We start from the raw sequence: 15885 nt of genomic DNA on the forward strand, positions 1-15885 counted from the left end.
AATGATCCCCAGGCAAATGTGAGACATCCTGCTTGGTTGACTTTAAACTGCATCTATAATATTTCATAAGAACTCCTAACGGAGCAGATTTTTTAAATCTCAATTTAAACCCCCCCCCCTTTTTTTTTTTTTAATATAGCGGGGGTATTTTTATGGCTACTGAAGAATGAGCTCCACTGGGAAAGGTCAGACAAAAATAGCGAGTGTGGATTTGAATTTGAAAATATTTTATTTGAATAGTAAATAGTTACACAGTGGAAACAGTTCTATTGAAGCATTCTATAAATATCTAACATTTAAGAAAATAATGTGTGTAGAAAAGAGATTCATGTAAAAGAGCTCTCAGTTTCACAAAGCTGTATGCCCTCTTATAGCAGAGGAAAGGGAAAGAATATGGAATTCATTCAGAAACGTATAAAAGTTAAAACCTTTTTTTTCTTAACCAGTTTACTTTAGAAAATGCTCGACCTCTAAAATACACAGTGAAGTGTCATGACAGGACAAGAACATGAAAACAATTTCTTCAATTAAAATAATAGATTAATCTTAATATAAATAAATAAATAAGATAATTATTCAAATCAACATATACATTTAGACAGTAAAACCCATGGATCGACCTCTACATTTTTAAACAACATTAAAACAAATTTACAGGTAATGTTAAGGCAGTTTCTACAGCATATTCTGAAGATTTAAAAGACAACAAATTGAAGGCATTTGTGGCTATTCTAAAGACATTTCTTTTTTTATAAGCTGTTTGATTTGTTCGCAGAAAAATGTAAAGCCAGAATCCAGCAGTTCACAAGCCATAATAAAGCTAATCGTGTATTATAATTCAGTTTATAGCCTGTGAAGTGCAAAGACATGATTTCTTTTCAATAGTGACTTGAAAAACAACAACCCGTAGGCTATATACACACACAGAGAGACGAAGAGAAAGCGATGAACAAAAAACAGTTTCTGAAGACCTTAATAACACACCGGTCAAAACTGTTAACTTTTTAGTGATCTGAAGACACATCTCGAACTACAAATGATACGAACAAAGAAACGTGTACAGTTTGCTTGATATAAGTAAACCAATACCCCGCAGGCGAACAGGTCAAACTTTGATTAAATTTAAAAACATTACTGTAATACACATGGAGAAGAAATTAACGCATCAGATTTCATCAGCAGTTCTGTTTTGAACAACACAATAATCCCTCTCTCAGCACAAAATAGTTTCACAATGGTTCTGTCAAGCAAAGGCACAGCTCTTAGGTGGATTGGTTCTGGGTTTGAGAGTTTCATTTCTTGTGGTGGAATTAGCAGGCAGGGCGAACTGGCATCTGCAGGAGGATAACCTGTCGGTTTTCTGACGGATGACATTTGTTGATGTGCCGGGTGAGCCCGGGAGAGCTGTAGAAAGTGGCCGGGCAGTACTTACAGGGGAAGACCTGGGAGGAGTGGAGCAGGCGCAGGTGACGCTCCTGACTGGTCTTACTGGGAAAGGTCTCACCGCAGACTGGGCACAGGTGGCACTCGGATGAGCTCATGTTTAAAGGGCCGGGGCTCTTGCTGTCCTCCTGCCTACTTTCTTTTGTCTTCTCTGTGCCCTGCTCCGCCCTGGGGAAGGCCGGGTAGAGGGCCAAGTCTTCTTTCATATTGTTCTGCAGAGTCTGGTGAGCCAGAAGATGCTTCCGAAGGTAAGCTTGGCGCCTGAACTTCTTGCTGCAGTGTTGGCACTCATAGAGCCCATCTTCGGAGCCCGATTCAGACATCCCGGGGCTCGGGGTATCCCGGTCGCTGCCAGGGGGCTCCTTTGGGTCCTCGATCTTCGCCGGGGAGGACAGAGGCCGGGGCTTGTGCCAACGCCGATGCGATGCCAAGTTGGCCGGGCAGCTGAACACCTTGTCGCATTCGGGGCAGCGGTATTCCACGCGCACTATCCGCGAGCACTTATGCTGTGCCAGGGAGAAGGGGTCGGCGTATTCCTCCTTGCACAGCTGGCAAATGAACTCGCCCAAGGGTTTGCTGCTGTTGCCCCCGGAGGCCAAGGGCCTGGGCTTGGGCGGATCCACCGGCCCCTCCTTGATCTTCAGCCCCAGCACCGGCGAGGTGGTGACCTCGTCCTCGAAGTTCAGTTTGCGGATGGCTTTGGTTTTCTTGGCGGCCGGGGGCTTGGCTGGCTTGCGCTCGGCCTCGATCGGGGGTCTCTTGCCTGGGTTCCTAAGGGTGGAAGCGGCAGCGCTTGTGGCTTGATGCTGAGCCGAGGGATGCTGTTGGTTGTTGCCGCCGCCGCTGCTGCTCTGAGCGCCGATCTTGAGCTCGGCCGCCGGGGGGAAGAGCAGGTGGTCGATGGTGCTGAGCACGGCAGGAGTAGGAAAGGACTCGGCAGACACGGGCGAGCCCAGGTTGAAGCTGCGGCTGTCGAAAAAGGTCTTGTCGTGCTCCTTGCTGACGGGCCTGGTTGGGCTGTACAGCGCTTGGTACACCGATTCGGGGTTGCCGAACTGGACCGGAGGCCGAGGATCGCGGACCGGGGGCACCAGATGGGCGCTGACGCCCCCGCGCTCCGGGCTGTCAGAGATGGTGGCAAACAGCGCCAAGCGCTCTTCCTCATCCTCCTCGCAGCGAACCCGGTACGAAATCGGCGTTGATTTCTTGCTCCTTTTCACCAAAAACCCCCTGGGCATCTTGGACGGTGGAAAGGACGTCTACGCAGCGTGATGCCCGTCTTCGTGTTTTGCTATTGCAGCCACTACCGGCCCCCCTAACGCTGCTTCTTTCACTCTCTGGTCCTTTGGTATGGCTGCACGCATTTTAAGTGACGAGCGCCCTGCTGGTCCCGCCCTCTGTCATATCCGCAGCCAATGAGATTCCATCGGCTTCGTCTCTCGAGCCCATGTGTGTGTTCTGCAGAGGAGAGGGGGGGGGGGGGAGTTGGACTCCAGAAAAGAAGGGGAGGGGCGAGAGGGGAAAGGGCGCTCAGTAGGTGGGGAAAAGGAGCAGATGTACCTGTGGGGGTTGAGGGGGAGGGAGCCGCAGTATTATGTTATCAGCACGCCTCGCTTCTTACTCACTGGCCCTGCTCTGAGCGACCCCCTCTCCCTCTCTGCCCGGGGCGCTGAGGCACACGCCAGGCCCCGCCCCCTTCACGCTCGGCTGCCTCTCCATAGCCAAGGCACACGCCGGGCCACGCCCCCCACACGCTTCGCTGCTTCTCCGGAGGCAGCCGCACGTGCCGGACCCTTTGTGCCGTTGCCCCGGGCGGGTGCGCGCGTGGGGGTCGGGGGAGCTGCTGGGGTGGAAATGCCCGTCATCAGCATTACAATGAGGAACAAGGGAGGGGGAGATCCTCAGCCGCCCCGTCCAGCAGCAGCAGCGCAACAAAGGAGACGGGGCCAAAGCCTGCCAGGAGGGCACAGGGTGACTGTGCAACCTCAAGAAAAAGAAAGAAAATGACATTACGGTCTGATGCATCCGAGCTAGCTGTGAATACCGTTGTAATCAAGATCTGGAAATCACTGCATTGATCCCATATAGTTAGCAAGTGAAGATTAAAATGGTTCATTGTGTAAAATCGAATACACGCAGAGGGAAAATGATGCAGGATATCATTGCTGGAAGAAGATTTTATACCGTAGACAGCAGGTTGCTGGGTGGAAATAAAACTTGTAAAAAGTTCCTTTTCATGTGATATAGCTTGGGTTATTGTTTTCTGGTCAGAAAAGGGAGAGTGTGGTTCGGGCCCTCGTAATTCAAGCTTTGGAAATAGAGTCGAACATTGAAGAAAATAATACAAAAAAAGCAATTTTGGGCTATGCATGTGCAATGCAACACATTTTTCTTTTCTTCTTTCTTTCAATAAATGAAGGCTCTCACTTGCTAAGCGAGTCTTTGTATCTGTAGTTTAACGTCAGAAGCTGAGTCTGGAGATGTAATCAAGTAAACATTAACATACATAAATAAATAACGGGCCTGTCAGTGGCTGCACATTCTGCTCCCAGCCTTGCCCCTTTCACCTTTGTGAAGGAAATTAACCTCTCTCTTTTGAAGGCCAATCTGCTTTGGAAAGAGACGCGTGCTGGAGGGAAGGGGAGGGGACCCCACATGGCTCCCTATTCAGCTGCACTAGTAGCATACTGGGTTGGCGGGGAGGGTGGAGGGAGAATCATCAAAAGGAACCAAAAATCTACAGAGCCCTGTGCGTCTATCAAGCCCAAAGGATTCAGGACAGGTTCACTTCTTTCTACCGCCATCACCCCCCCCCCCCCCATCCCTTTCTCCCAACCCACAGCAACTAATGGGAGGTAGGAGAACTCTTCAGCACTACCTGTTACCCAGAATCTGCAGACGCCAGATTGTAAAGACCAGCTCACCGATATGTATTCACACTTTGCCTACAAGAATTGATTTTGAACTTTATAAGCGAGCTAGTCTGTTATGTTGGACCTTATAAGGTACAGTGAAGGCATTTGCTTTCGGGAGGCTTTTCCTCCCGTCTCGTCTTTGAATATCCTTAGTTTCAGCACGACTTTTCTTTATCCAGCAGCTACAACGTATACAGTATATGCGTTCGTATAGGTACACTAGTGCTCTTTCCCCAATATTTGTCCGTATAAAGTAGTCAGTGGAGGGAATAGGCGAGAGCGGCTCCGTTTAATAATTAAAGGGAAGTTCCAGATTTGCAAGTAAAGGATGGTTCTTCTGTCACTCTCCGTTGCTCTCAATCAGTACAGCTTTCCTCCTTCACCAACACTGGCAAATCCTAAACACCACTAATGCTATTTACCAGCAATTTTAGTGTTAATCCCCTGATATACGTTACTTCTGTGCTCCTTATTTTTTTCATGCCCAATATTTTAACGGTGCCATAGTTTCTATTGATTTTCCTTAGAATTAAAAACCCAGGTGTGTGACAATATCGGTGGAAGGGCAATGTGTTTTTGGCTTGTCAGACTGGAAGCTGGTGCTGGCAATTAAATCTATTTGAACTAGTTCATTCAAAAGAGCTGCTTCTTTTTCTTCTGCTGTTGTTTCCCACTTTCACTACAAGGTTTAACCGAAAACCTGCCTTCGGGACGTGCATGACAAAGAAAATAGTAATTTGAAAGCCATGAACATTGTTAATTAATTTCACAACCGAAAACAAAATATTAAAAGAAACACAAACAATCAAAAACAAACCAACCCTGAAGCGCAAAAATTCAGCGTTGCACCCTTCGGTCTACCTGCTGCAGGGCTAATGAAAAAGTGTGGCTTAAGTTTTGCAACTATATTTTAGAGTATATTTTAGCAGAAACAGATTTGGGGGAAGTTTATTGCCAAAAACGTTAACTCAGCTGTATTTTCTAAAGCAACAAATGCAGCTCAACTTTGTTTCATATTTTACTGTATTCTAAGAGTTTCGCTTTTCATTGACTTTTCAAAATCAAGGCAAAATGAACGCTTCGGATTTGCGTTCAATGCTTAGCTAATCCAGGCTCGCAGGACATTGCTTCTTTTGGAGCGGTTTGTCACAGGTGGAGAAGAGACGAATCCCTTTGGGAAATAAGAACCCACATTTCTAAGAGCATCACATTATGTTTTTATATATTCAACAAACAGTGGGTTTAGGATAGAGCATGCATAAACATTTTATTACTATTAACGTGTGTGGGGTGGGGGGGGGGGAGATGGAATTTAGCAAATGGTACAAAAATATTCCCAGTAGTTAATTTTTTTTCTGTTCTAAACAGAAGGCATAAAAGCAGTTTTCAGAGATTCAAACTATTACGACCTTTGTTCCTTTCTCTAGTCTGTAACGAAAAAAACAACATTGCTTGGATCGGGAAGGACTCTTGGGTTGCATGATTTTTAAAAGGACTTCAGGAACGTGAATCCAGAAAACTGAACATATTTCAACAGATTTTTGTTGAGGGCTTTATTTTTCAGTTGACTCCAGAGCTCGCTGGTTTCCGAGTTATATTAGGATTTTGCTACCAAACTCCTTCCATATTGAAATTATCGGTGGCACAGCGCAAATGACCGTTCTGTGCGCCGCTTATTAGGCGGATATTTTGGGGAGCAAACCCGAACGTACATTCATAACTACTTCAACACTGCATCTGTCTTTTTTCTGAAGCTTTTCTCGATTTCTGCTATGACAATCTCTAGCAATGTGACGGCGACATTTCTTCTCGCTCTCCGATCTGCAAAAAAGGAATATTGCCGCCAGGGGTTCATCAGGTTTATAAGTCCAATTGTCATATAAAAGATTGCCAAGGAGCTGGTTTTTTTTTTTTTTTTTGGCGAGTTTGACCCCGGCGGAGGGCATTGTATTTGGAGGAATTAGTGATTGTTGTGTCTGTCTGAAGGGCACGCGAGAGACACGCGAAGCTTGCAGCCCCCTCCCCTGCGCCTTCTATTCACCTTACCCCCTCTCCAGACCCCCTTCTCTTTGTTCAGGACATTAGCATAAAGCTGCTATGGATCTCCCGTTTAAATAATTACATCCACAAAAAGAATACTACACAGGGGAATAGAAAAGAAGGAGAGGAAGGGGGGAAAAAGAGGGCCATTCAGCAATGCACAAGAGAGAGAGAAAAAGCCCTGAAGTATTTTGTATTTGTTAAGTTTCAAGTGTTCCTATGGCAATGTCTCTGCTCCATTATTCAGCTCCTGGATTTAACATGAGAGCCCGGCCCTTTTGTTAGCCTACATACCCTTGCCACAAGAAGATTTCCCCGAAGCCACTGTTCGCTCTTACTTTGGAAACTGCATTCATCAGGAAACATCCCGCATAAAATTCTTTTATTTTCCCACCTAGGTCAAAACAAAGTTTGGGGTCATTTCCCCCCCCCCCCCCCCCCCCGAAAGCTAAAGAACTGCCCATCTTTTCTGTAGAGAGCCTAGAAACAAGAGAGAGGCAGCCAAGTGTAAATTAAGTGACTGCAGGGACAGAAGGGCAGAAAAAGCCTTCCACAGTTGGTCAATAACAATCGGCCAGACCTTGCTTTTTGCTCCTTCAAAACGGCCCTCAAAATAAAACAGGAGTAAACAACCTACGGTAGCCGAGCTTGTTAAGGCATCCTCTCGGCTCTGTCTCCCCGGAATATAATTACTAATACTATGTAACTGGGTAAAAGAGCAACTGTGAATCAGTGCAGCGTTGCTGCTACCTTAGCTTTTTGTTGGTCGCTTGTGTGTGTGATATTTTATTTGTCTGGTCCCAGAGCATAGTATTTGTTCAACAAGATGTCCTTCCTTGGCTCCCTGTTTAATAGGGGAGGCAGGAGATTTGGTTCGATTAGCATACAGCTGCAGGTTACTCCTCCCCCCCACGAGCAATGTACACTTTCTCCAGACCTTATCAGCCCTTCTGTTCTTAGGCAACCAGGAAACAATCAACAGCTCCCCATACATGGCCACTTTCTCTCTCTCCCCCCCCCCCCCCCTCTCTCTCTTCATTTTGGCTAAGAACACGCAGGCGAAGGCAATGTGCCACGAAGGTCGGCAGCCACGTTTGTCCATCTTCCTCTGTACAGGAGATGCAGAACTGGTTGGGCAATAATACGCACGCAATGCAGAACAGGAAGTCGACGACCTCAAGTATTTTTAGACGTATGTTCAGAGGAGGGAAGCAAATCGTTAATGACACGCTTAAGTGTTATATTAGGATCACTTTATGTTGGATGCTAACTATTATCTTTCATTAAAAAAGAGAGAGAAACTGGGACAAGGCGTTTCTGCAGCTGCCTGGAGCTTGGCGGTGCCAGACAGGTACTACTGTCCAAGAGCTGCTTTAAACTCCCGAAATGACATACACCAGGTGGTAGAATTTGTTTGAAGAGTTTCTGTGGCCTCTTCAAGGAAATATTGAACAGCAGTAATACTATTGGTCTTGGTGTTCTCAGCAGGATTCATCCTGCCGCTCTGCATTCGCTGACAAAAGAAAGGCATTCTGCATCCCCACCAGCTGAAACTTCCTCATACCTTTATACCATGCCCATCAAATAATTAAATTAAAAGGCCATTATTAAAACAAAAAAAAAAAGCAAAGTGGGAAAGTATAATAAAGCGGTGTGTCAAGTCTCAAGAATTCAAATCTGGGGGGAAAAAGTCTGGTGCGTGGATGTGATATCCTAGTAAGTAGGTTTTGGTGAAAGTCGGCCTCTGTAACATTAGAAAGCCAAAACATAGCTTTTTATAAATAGTAAGCCACGTAACTAGCTTTTCTAAGTAATATTGGTGGGGATACGAAATGAACTTGACAAAATAAACATACAACTGTAAATGTTCACCGTTTAATTTTATTCAATAAAAAAAGGACAGTTCTCCAGGTAAAAGACTGCGTTTCATTTGTGGTTACTAAGCATTTGTTTCCTACAAAAATGACAATAAAAATTGATGCGCCCCCTACCGAAACATTGAGATGATGCAACCCTAACTAGGCTTATTAAATGTAAAACAATTTAATATAACTTTCAGTAAGTGTTTTATAGGCAAGTTTCTGCGTTGAGAGAAAAAGCAATCACAATTATCAGACCGCTGTTGACATCTCTTGAAGCAAAGCGGTATATCAACATTTTTCAGAAACATAAACAAAAAGACCAAGACTGAAGTAAAACCTAAATCATTCCAGGTCGTGCGAACATAGGCAGATGATAACTGTTGTAATTCAGATAATTCAGGACGCTGCGCTCCACCGGTTTTCCATAGCCGTTTTCTTCAAAGTATCTTTTCAAATATGTCTTGGGGTGCTCGGCAAAACTGACTTCCCTATCCACTACCTGTCGAGTTAATGCCTCCACGGAGGGCTGGTCAGCCAGCTACAAAAAGTGGAAATATAAGTAAGAGCTGGAATGCATAATTGCAGCTTCATAAAACAATGCCCAACAAGTCTCAAGTTACAGCATATTACATAAGGACTCTAATTTGCTAGTGATGTCTACCACAACCCTAAATGAGTGACTGGGGGAGGGCATTCTTTCCACATTTGGCTGTATGAATCTGCCTGGAAGGCAACAATATTTAAATAAAGCATCAGTTAGCACAGCTGTGGTAAAGCTAGCAAGTGCATATATTGTATTACACACTGGGAAGACTCCAGATCAGGGAGAGACTTCCAATTTCAGGCTCCAGGCGAACAAAGCTTAGCTGCTTTGGAAAGATGATAAGTTTGATCTCTGGGGAGGCAGCCAACTGAGCATTACCTTAGCCATTCCCACAGGATGGCAGCGGCATCAGATAGAGAGGCAGCTGGTCCCGGCAGCTTCCCAGCAGGAGTAAAGATGCTTGGTGGCAAAAGCCAGCAGGGAGGAGGGAGCCAGCCTGGATCTCCCCCTTTATTTAACGCATGGCCACATTCGAGGACAGAACAGCAGTGACAGAACATAAAGCAAGACCAATGCAGCATCACAATTTATTTCCAAATGTTTATGGTACAAGTTTAACTCACTGTCTTAATGGCCTTCACATTTTATTTGATTCTATTTTTTAAAATTATTTTTGCATTAATATAGTTCATAGAAAAACATAAACAGAACATTATTTAAATATTCACAAGGTCAAACACTATTTATTTATTGGACTTGAGCGTCACTAGTTTTAGACTGATCTGGCTCTCGTCTCTCATTAGCACAAAAACAGAGGAAGATTGGGGGCAGAATCATTGCCAAATCCTCCAATTTTCTTGCATGTGACATCCCAAACTTTATCAGGATAAGTATGTTTATTTCCCCATTTTATAGCATTTGATTCTCAGTAGGAAGCCAAAGTGAAATTACTTTCAGCATTTCCTTGTATAGATGATGAACTGCAACAACCTCCTGCCACCCAAAAATCCTGGTGAAATTCCTCAAGGTGCTATTTTCAGTACAGCTGTTTGGCTGAGCTGCAGATACAGTGGCTTGTGTGAACCCTTCTACCCGGGTTGCCACATTCGCAGCCCCACAGTCTGAGGAACTGAAGACCAACATTTCCCTTTCCTCTGATAGATGTAATTGAAAGTATTAAAATGGAAATTTGACGATCTCTAAAAGCTCATTTTCACTCTCTCAGCATAATCGTAATCAATTTATTATTAAATTTCTTTTATGGTTTTAACTGTTTGTTTAATTCTTGAATTAAACTGTAAAAAGGTTTTAGGATCATAGCACATCACAGTGTTTGACATTGCTTTATACCAGCATCAGTCACTATGGTGTGTTACACCATAACCCAGAGATTCAGCTGTAGCCAGTGCCCTGGTTTTCCAGTAATTTGAGGCAGCATCAACTGCAGCATAATTTGCTCTTTTGTACATAATTTGCCCTTTCCCACATAATGGAGTGAAATCAGCTGCTCTGTTGCTATTCTTTCTACACTGCACTTTGAGTTGCAGCCTCCAAGAACTGTCTGCAACTGTACACTTACTCTACCTGCAGAAAGAATGCAGTTCGACCCTGCCCACACTCTCTGCAGGTTGCTACCTATCAATTTTCCCATTCTCTCCACTTGCTACAACTGTTGCCGGTTACTGTAAACCAAGGAGGTTTGATAACAGGAGAGGGCATGAGCCTATCTGGCCCATTATGTGGGCTGAAGCCAGTAGGTGGTGCTTGTTATCCTATTAATTTAATTGTTTTGGGTGTTCCAAGATGGTGGCAGTTGAATTGGGGAGAATTAAAACTTCCTTGGGTGAAGTGGGTGGAGACTGGCTTCATCCTTGTGAAATCATGCCCTCACCTGTTATCAAACCTCTACCATAAACACCAGCAGTATTTGCTCCAGTTGGCACTGCAGATCTCCAGTTGGCAGCAGTGGCTTCAGAAGTGCCAGGGTTGGGAGAGAAGTGGCAGTGCAGGATGGTGGTGTGTGAGTGAAAGGAAACGGTGCAAGGTGGCATCATCTGGTGGCTTTAGGATGCACCATTCTAGGGGGAGAGAAATGTGACACTGCATAATTTGGGGGGAATGAGAGCAGAATGAGGAGATCAAATTGGGGTAGAAGACGTGAAAGAGGGTTAGTGTGTTGAAGGGAAGATTATGAAGGAATGATGGTGGCAAAGGAGTTAAGGTCTGGGAATGAGTGTGGGGAAGGGGGCAGAAAGAGATGTGAGTTTGAAAAAAAGGGGGCAGTATAAAAGTGTGAGAGTGGGGAAGGGGTTAGGGACAGAGGATTGGGAAGAGTTGGAGGGGTGAAAGAAAAGGAAATGAAGCAGTGAGCAGAGATGGGATAATGGAATGATGAAATGTGAAGATGAAAGATGAGGAGGAAGGGCAAAACAACAGTCTGGAAAGGGATGGAATAGACTGGGAAGAGAATGATGGCGGGTGGGTAAGAAGAGTGACACATTACAAAGAGAACATAAGAGATTGGGGGAAGGAGGTGCAGATGAGGAGCAGAGGGATGGAAATGACAGATGTGATGGGTTAAAGACTGAGGGGAAGGAGAAGAGGAAAGACTGGAGGAAAGCTGAGGTGGAACGAGGGAAAGAAAGAGAGATAGGAAGTGTGAGAGGATTGAACAGTGGTTTGGATGGAAAGGAGAAAAACAGACTGAAACAGCAGAAGACTGGAAAAGAGGCTACTTTTATAGGGGGAGAAATAGGTTGTTGTGAGTGGAGTAAATGAAAAAGGAAACAAAGTAAATAGTAGAGAGAAATGAATGAAAGGCAATATATAATTAGAAAAAAATGAAAAAAAAAAAACAACTGGAAAAAGGAAGCAATGGTTCAGACCAACACAGCAGACTGGAAAAAATATTGTATTTTAAAGGGATATTTTATGGGAGAGAGTACATGGTTTCACTCGCTCTGGGAGTGCCCAAAAATAAGACGTTATTGGGGGGACATAATCAAGTATTTGGAATCAGTGTTACAGGGAAGGGTTCTCTCTTCCCCAGAGGGATTTCTGCTTGATAGATACGAAGTCTTTGGGCAGCATAAGGGTGGGGGGGCTCGGCAGTTCATTCGAAAGGCGGGAATTATAGGGAAGAAGCTTATTATGGAGGCGTGAATGCAGGAGGAACCGCCAGACTATTGGCACTGGAGGAACCGCATACATGAGCTGATGATGCAGGAACGTAGGATGGTGGGATGCTCCCCTAGAAGACGGAAAGCGTTTTTGAGGATTTGGGAGCAGTATATTCAATCTCTGTCGGCCAAAGCTTGCAGCTTCATTTTGAATCGCCTTTGAAGTTTTTTTTTTTTCCTTTCTCAACTTCGTCTTATTTATCCTTTGTGGTTCGGGGGGAGGGGGAGGGAGGGTAGATTGGGAAGATAAGGTTTGGGGGCTTGTAGGGTGAAGTACCTGTCAGGGAAGTTTGTCTTAATGGGGGGGGGGGGGGGGGTAGGTTGGGCATGTTACAGTTTTAAGTGATAAAAGGTGATATTCAGGGGGTACAGGGTATGTATTCTTAATTATTCACATGTAAGTTTATATTTGTCTGTACCCCATGTTGTAATACAGTCTGTATAAATGTTTCTTGAAAGGGGTGGGGAGGGAAGGGGAGGGGGGGGTTGTCTGGGGAGAAAACCGAAAACTATTTGACGTCGGAAGAAACACCGACAGTTGTCTGTTGTACTAGTTCTGTTATTGATGTGCTGTTATTGACTGAAAGGTGATGAAAGCATTTTATTCTGTATGTTAAGTCAATAAACAGATTTAAACATAAAGGGATATTTTAAAAAGATGGATACATCTTCTGCTCCTTATGTGGACTGGGGCTGGGAACACTACAGCACCTCCTTTGGTGGGGAAGGAGAGCCTTGTGCTCATTGTTTCAAAGTGACACCTAGGACTGTCACTGCAGTGACCTGACTAGGCATGGTTTGGGGTGGGGGGCAGGGAGACACAAAAATAGGGGGGAAATCTCCAGGTAGTAGTAAATGAAGGCCCATGGCATTAGTTCTGAATAAGCTAAAAATACAAAGGAAAAAAGATGGAAACTACTGGGTCCAAAACAAACTGGATAGACCTTAGAGATCAATCCTGTTGCTTAGGCCACAGCACGTAGCTCTGGGGTACTGGCGATTTGGGATCAGGCCCTTCATTCCTTAGGGTTAGTTGCACCTGAGTGTGCTGTGGAGGTAGCACACTCAGGCGTAGGAAGAGAGGGAGAACACAGCTACTGCTGTTAAGGAATGAGTGGTGGCAAGTATGCACATTGGAGTGGGCACCCTTCAACCATCAGGCTGGCAAGGCTTCCTCAAATCCAGCAGGGCAAGTCACTTGGGAAGAATGTTTGAAGTAGGGCGTGGGGGAAGAGAAAAGGAAAAACTGGAAGGGTTTCTAATAATAAGGAAATCTTGTATATAAAAATGCATTTAAAAGCATACAAATTTGCCACAAAATCATGGCAAAATGTCATAAACTGTGCCATTGATTTTTCTAACTTTTGCTGGTCTATCCTGGAGCTCTCGTAGGAGACCAAAGGTTTTGGTTGTAGCTGATGAATATCAGGCTCAACAAGATGGAGCAGTTCTGTTCCTTGAATCTCAATATCTCTGCTGCTGCACCAGCTGCCAGAGATTTTTGGATTCCTTTTTTAAAGCTAACACTGTATCTCGTTTAAGTTTTTCTTCAGTAATCTCAAGCATAGCGCACATATGCTGGCTGACTCTAGTGAAATATGCAGTGAGCACTGCTGTGTGATCACACACCAATTCCATGCACAGGAGATGAAGAAAACATATTTAAGAAACAGAAACAGAGGGTGCATTAATCATGCTTAATCATGCCAAAGTACCCAGACAGGCATTACTGTGAAGAAAAAAAATAGTTTGGATATGGTGACATGTGAATTTTATTTCACACTTCTAAAAGTCCAAATACCTTAATTAGTGCTAAGAGCTATACTGTTTAGACTAATGATGTATTTCAATTGGCAATTAAGAATGTGCCACGTGTGGTCAAGACATTATTAACCAAATAGGGCTGGCATATTCATCAAGCCCTGAAAAGCACATTTGGAGTATTACATTGAAAATATTCATTTTCTGACATATTTTTTGAAAGTCTTGATACATTAGTTTTTTCAATGTTGTTATAATAACTATTGGAAAATATTTTGAACCACAAAAGGAGTAATGTTCAGATCCTGATGGAATATTTCTATTAAACGCTTAGGGACTATTTACTAATAGGGTCAATATTCAAAAGGTTTTAACTGGGCAGGAGAGGCTCCTGTTTGGTTAAACCCTTCTGAGTGGCCAGATGTCAATATTCAGTGACATTTAACTGAGTAATGCTGCTGAATATCACTGCTAACCGGACATCCCCTAACTGGCTAGGTTAAGGACGGGTCAGGAGAGGAGTTAGAGCAGAGCGGCAACTTAAGTGGTTAGCAGAAATATTCAATCTGCTAACCAGCTAAGTACATAAATTTAGGACAGCAAAATAGCTGTCCTAAGTTTATGTGCCGTGTTAACCCGGCACTGGTCTGAATATCGGCTAGTGCCCTATTAATTTCTGGCTCAGCTGAGATACCCGGATATTCATTGCCAAGAGATGCACATGCTCTGGTATTCAATATTCAGGTATGTCGGCTGACCTGAAAATTAATCGGGCACTGGTCAAGCTAACTGAGCACTGGTCTGAATAATGGCCAGTGCCCGGTTAACTTCTGGGTTAGCTGACATACCCAGATATTCAGTGCCAAGAGCTGTGCATGCCCTGGCATTGAATATCTGGGGTTAGGTCAACCCATAGCTGGAAATGACTTACAGGTCACTTACTACCACAGGCTGAATATTATCCTCTAAATGTTTTCTACTACTTCATGTCAATGGGGAAAATGTTTACTAAATAGGGCCCAAGTGTTAATATTTATTTCAATAAAATTGTGTAAATAATTGAATTTTCAGTGCAGCTTAAGGAGAAGCCACATTTTTCTGTATGTGCTTGTAGTCATTTTTAAGTTGAAATTTGTTCTTACCTGCTAATTTCCTTTCCTTGTTTCCTGCTAGACCCCCCCCCCCCCCCCCAAGTTGATGGGTTATGCCATCCTATTAGCACATGGAGCCAGAGAAGCTGAACTTTCCAGTGACATCACCAGCGTAAGGAGTAGTCCAAGCTGAAACTTGTTGGCATGCTAATGCCAACGCTGATACACACAGAAAAATAAATATAGGACCCTACAAAGAAACCATCTGCAACAGAACTGTAAATCCTTTAGATATACCTGAGTGCGAGGCAGATGCTATGAGAGATTTCTCATATGCTGCTGTCTTCCATGGTAGCAACTGGACTGGCTTAGCAGGCACCAAGGAAAGGAAATCATTAGGTAAGCACAAATGTCACCTTTTTGATCCTGCTAGACCAGGGGTGTCCAATCTCGGCCCTTGCCAGGTCGGGTTTTCAGGATTTCCCCAATTAATATGCATGAGATCTATTTGCATACAATGGAGGCAGTGCATGAAAATAGATCTCATGCATATTCATTGGGAAAATCCTGAATACCCGACTGGACCCTTGAGGACCAAAGTTGGACAACCCTGTGATAGATTAATCCAGACTGATGGGATGTACCTAAGCTCTATCCCTCAGGGCAAGAGGAAGACAAGATTCTCTCCAGTACTGCCTTGCCAAAGACACTATCATCTCTGGCCCAGACATCGATTTTGTAGTGTTTAACAAACGAATGCAATGAGGACCATGTCACCACTCTATAAATATCCTCTGAATCTACATCTCAAGCCTTCACCCAAGAGGTCTCCTGAAACCCTCTGTCACCACCTTCCAGTTGAGAATGTATGACTGGAGTTTTTTTTTTGTTTTTTAGAGGGTACTCGGGGGTACTGAGTACCAGCACCTTTTCCATTACCTACTAAAACTGACCCATGATCCCTAAGTATTAATGAAAAGCCCAGATTCTTAACACCAATTCTGCATTTTCATAGTTTCTGTTGCAAGGGGCCTGGCTATTGTGGGGCAG

General features: G+C 44.3%; 2 protein-coding genes across 2 annotated transcripts in view; both read right to left on the bottom strand.

Moving 5' to 3' along the window:
* Nucleotides 1-265: 265 nt before the first annotated feature.
* Nucleotides 266-2706, bottom strand: INSM1 (INSM transcriptional repressor 1). The gene has a single exon (XM_030194703.1). The coding sequence runs from the start codon at nucleotides 2679-2681 to the stop codon at nucleotides 1311-1313; it is 1371 nt and encodes a 456-aa protein (XP_030050563.1). The 5' UTR covers nucleotides 2682-2706; the 3' UTR covers nucleotides 266-1310.
* Nucleotides 2707-8277: 5571 nt separating this feature from the next.
* Nucleotides 8278-15885, bottom strand: part of CFAP61 (cilia and flagella associated protein 61) — a 676218-nt gene continuing 668610 nt past the window's right edge. The window contains exon 27 of the mRNA XM_030196227.1: nucleotides 8278-8798. Within this exon, the coding sequence (XP_030052087.1) occupies nucleotides 8598-8798 (201 nt within the window). The 3' untranslated portion in view covers nucleotides 8278-8597. The remainder of the gene's footprint in view (nucleotides 8799-15885) is intronic.

Source organism: Microcaecilia unicolor, chromosome 3 (genome assembly GCF_901765095.1).
Source record: "Microcaecilia unicolor chromosome 3, aMicUni1.1, whole genome shotgun sequence".
Taxonomy (NCBI): domain Eukaryota; kingdom Metazoa; phylum Chordata; class Amphibia; order Gymnophiona; family Siphonopidae; genus Microcaecilia; species Microcaecilia unicolor.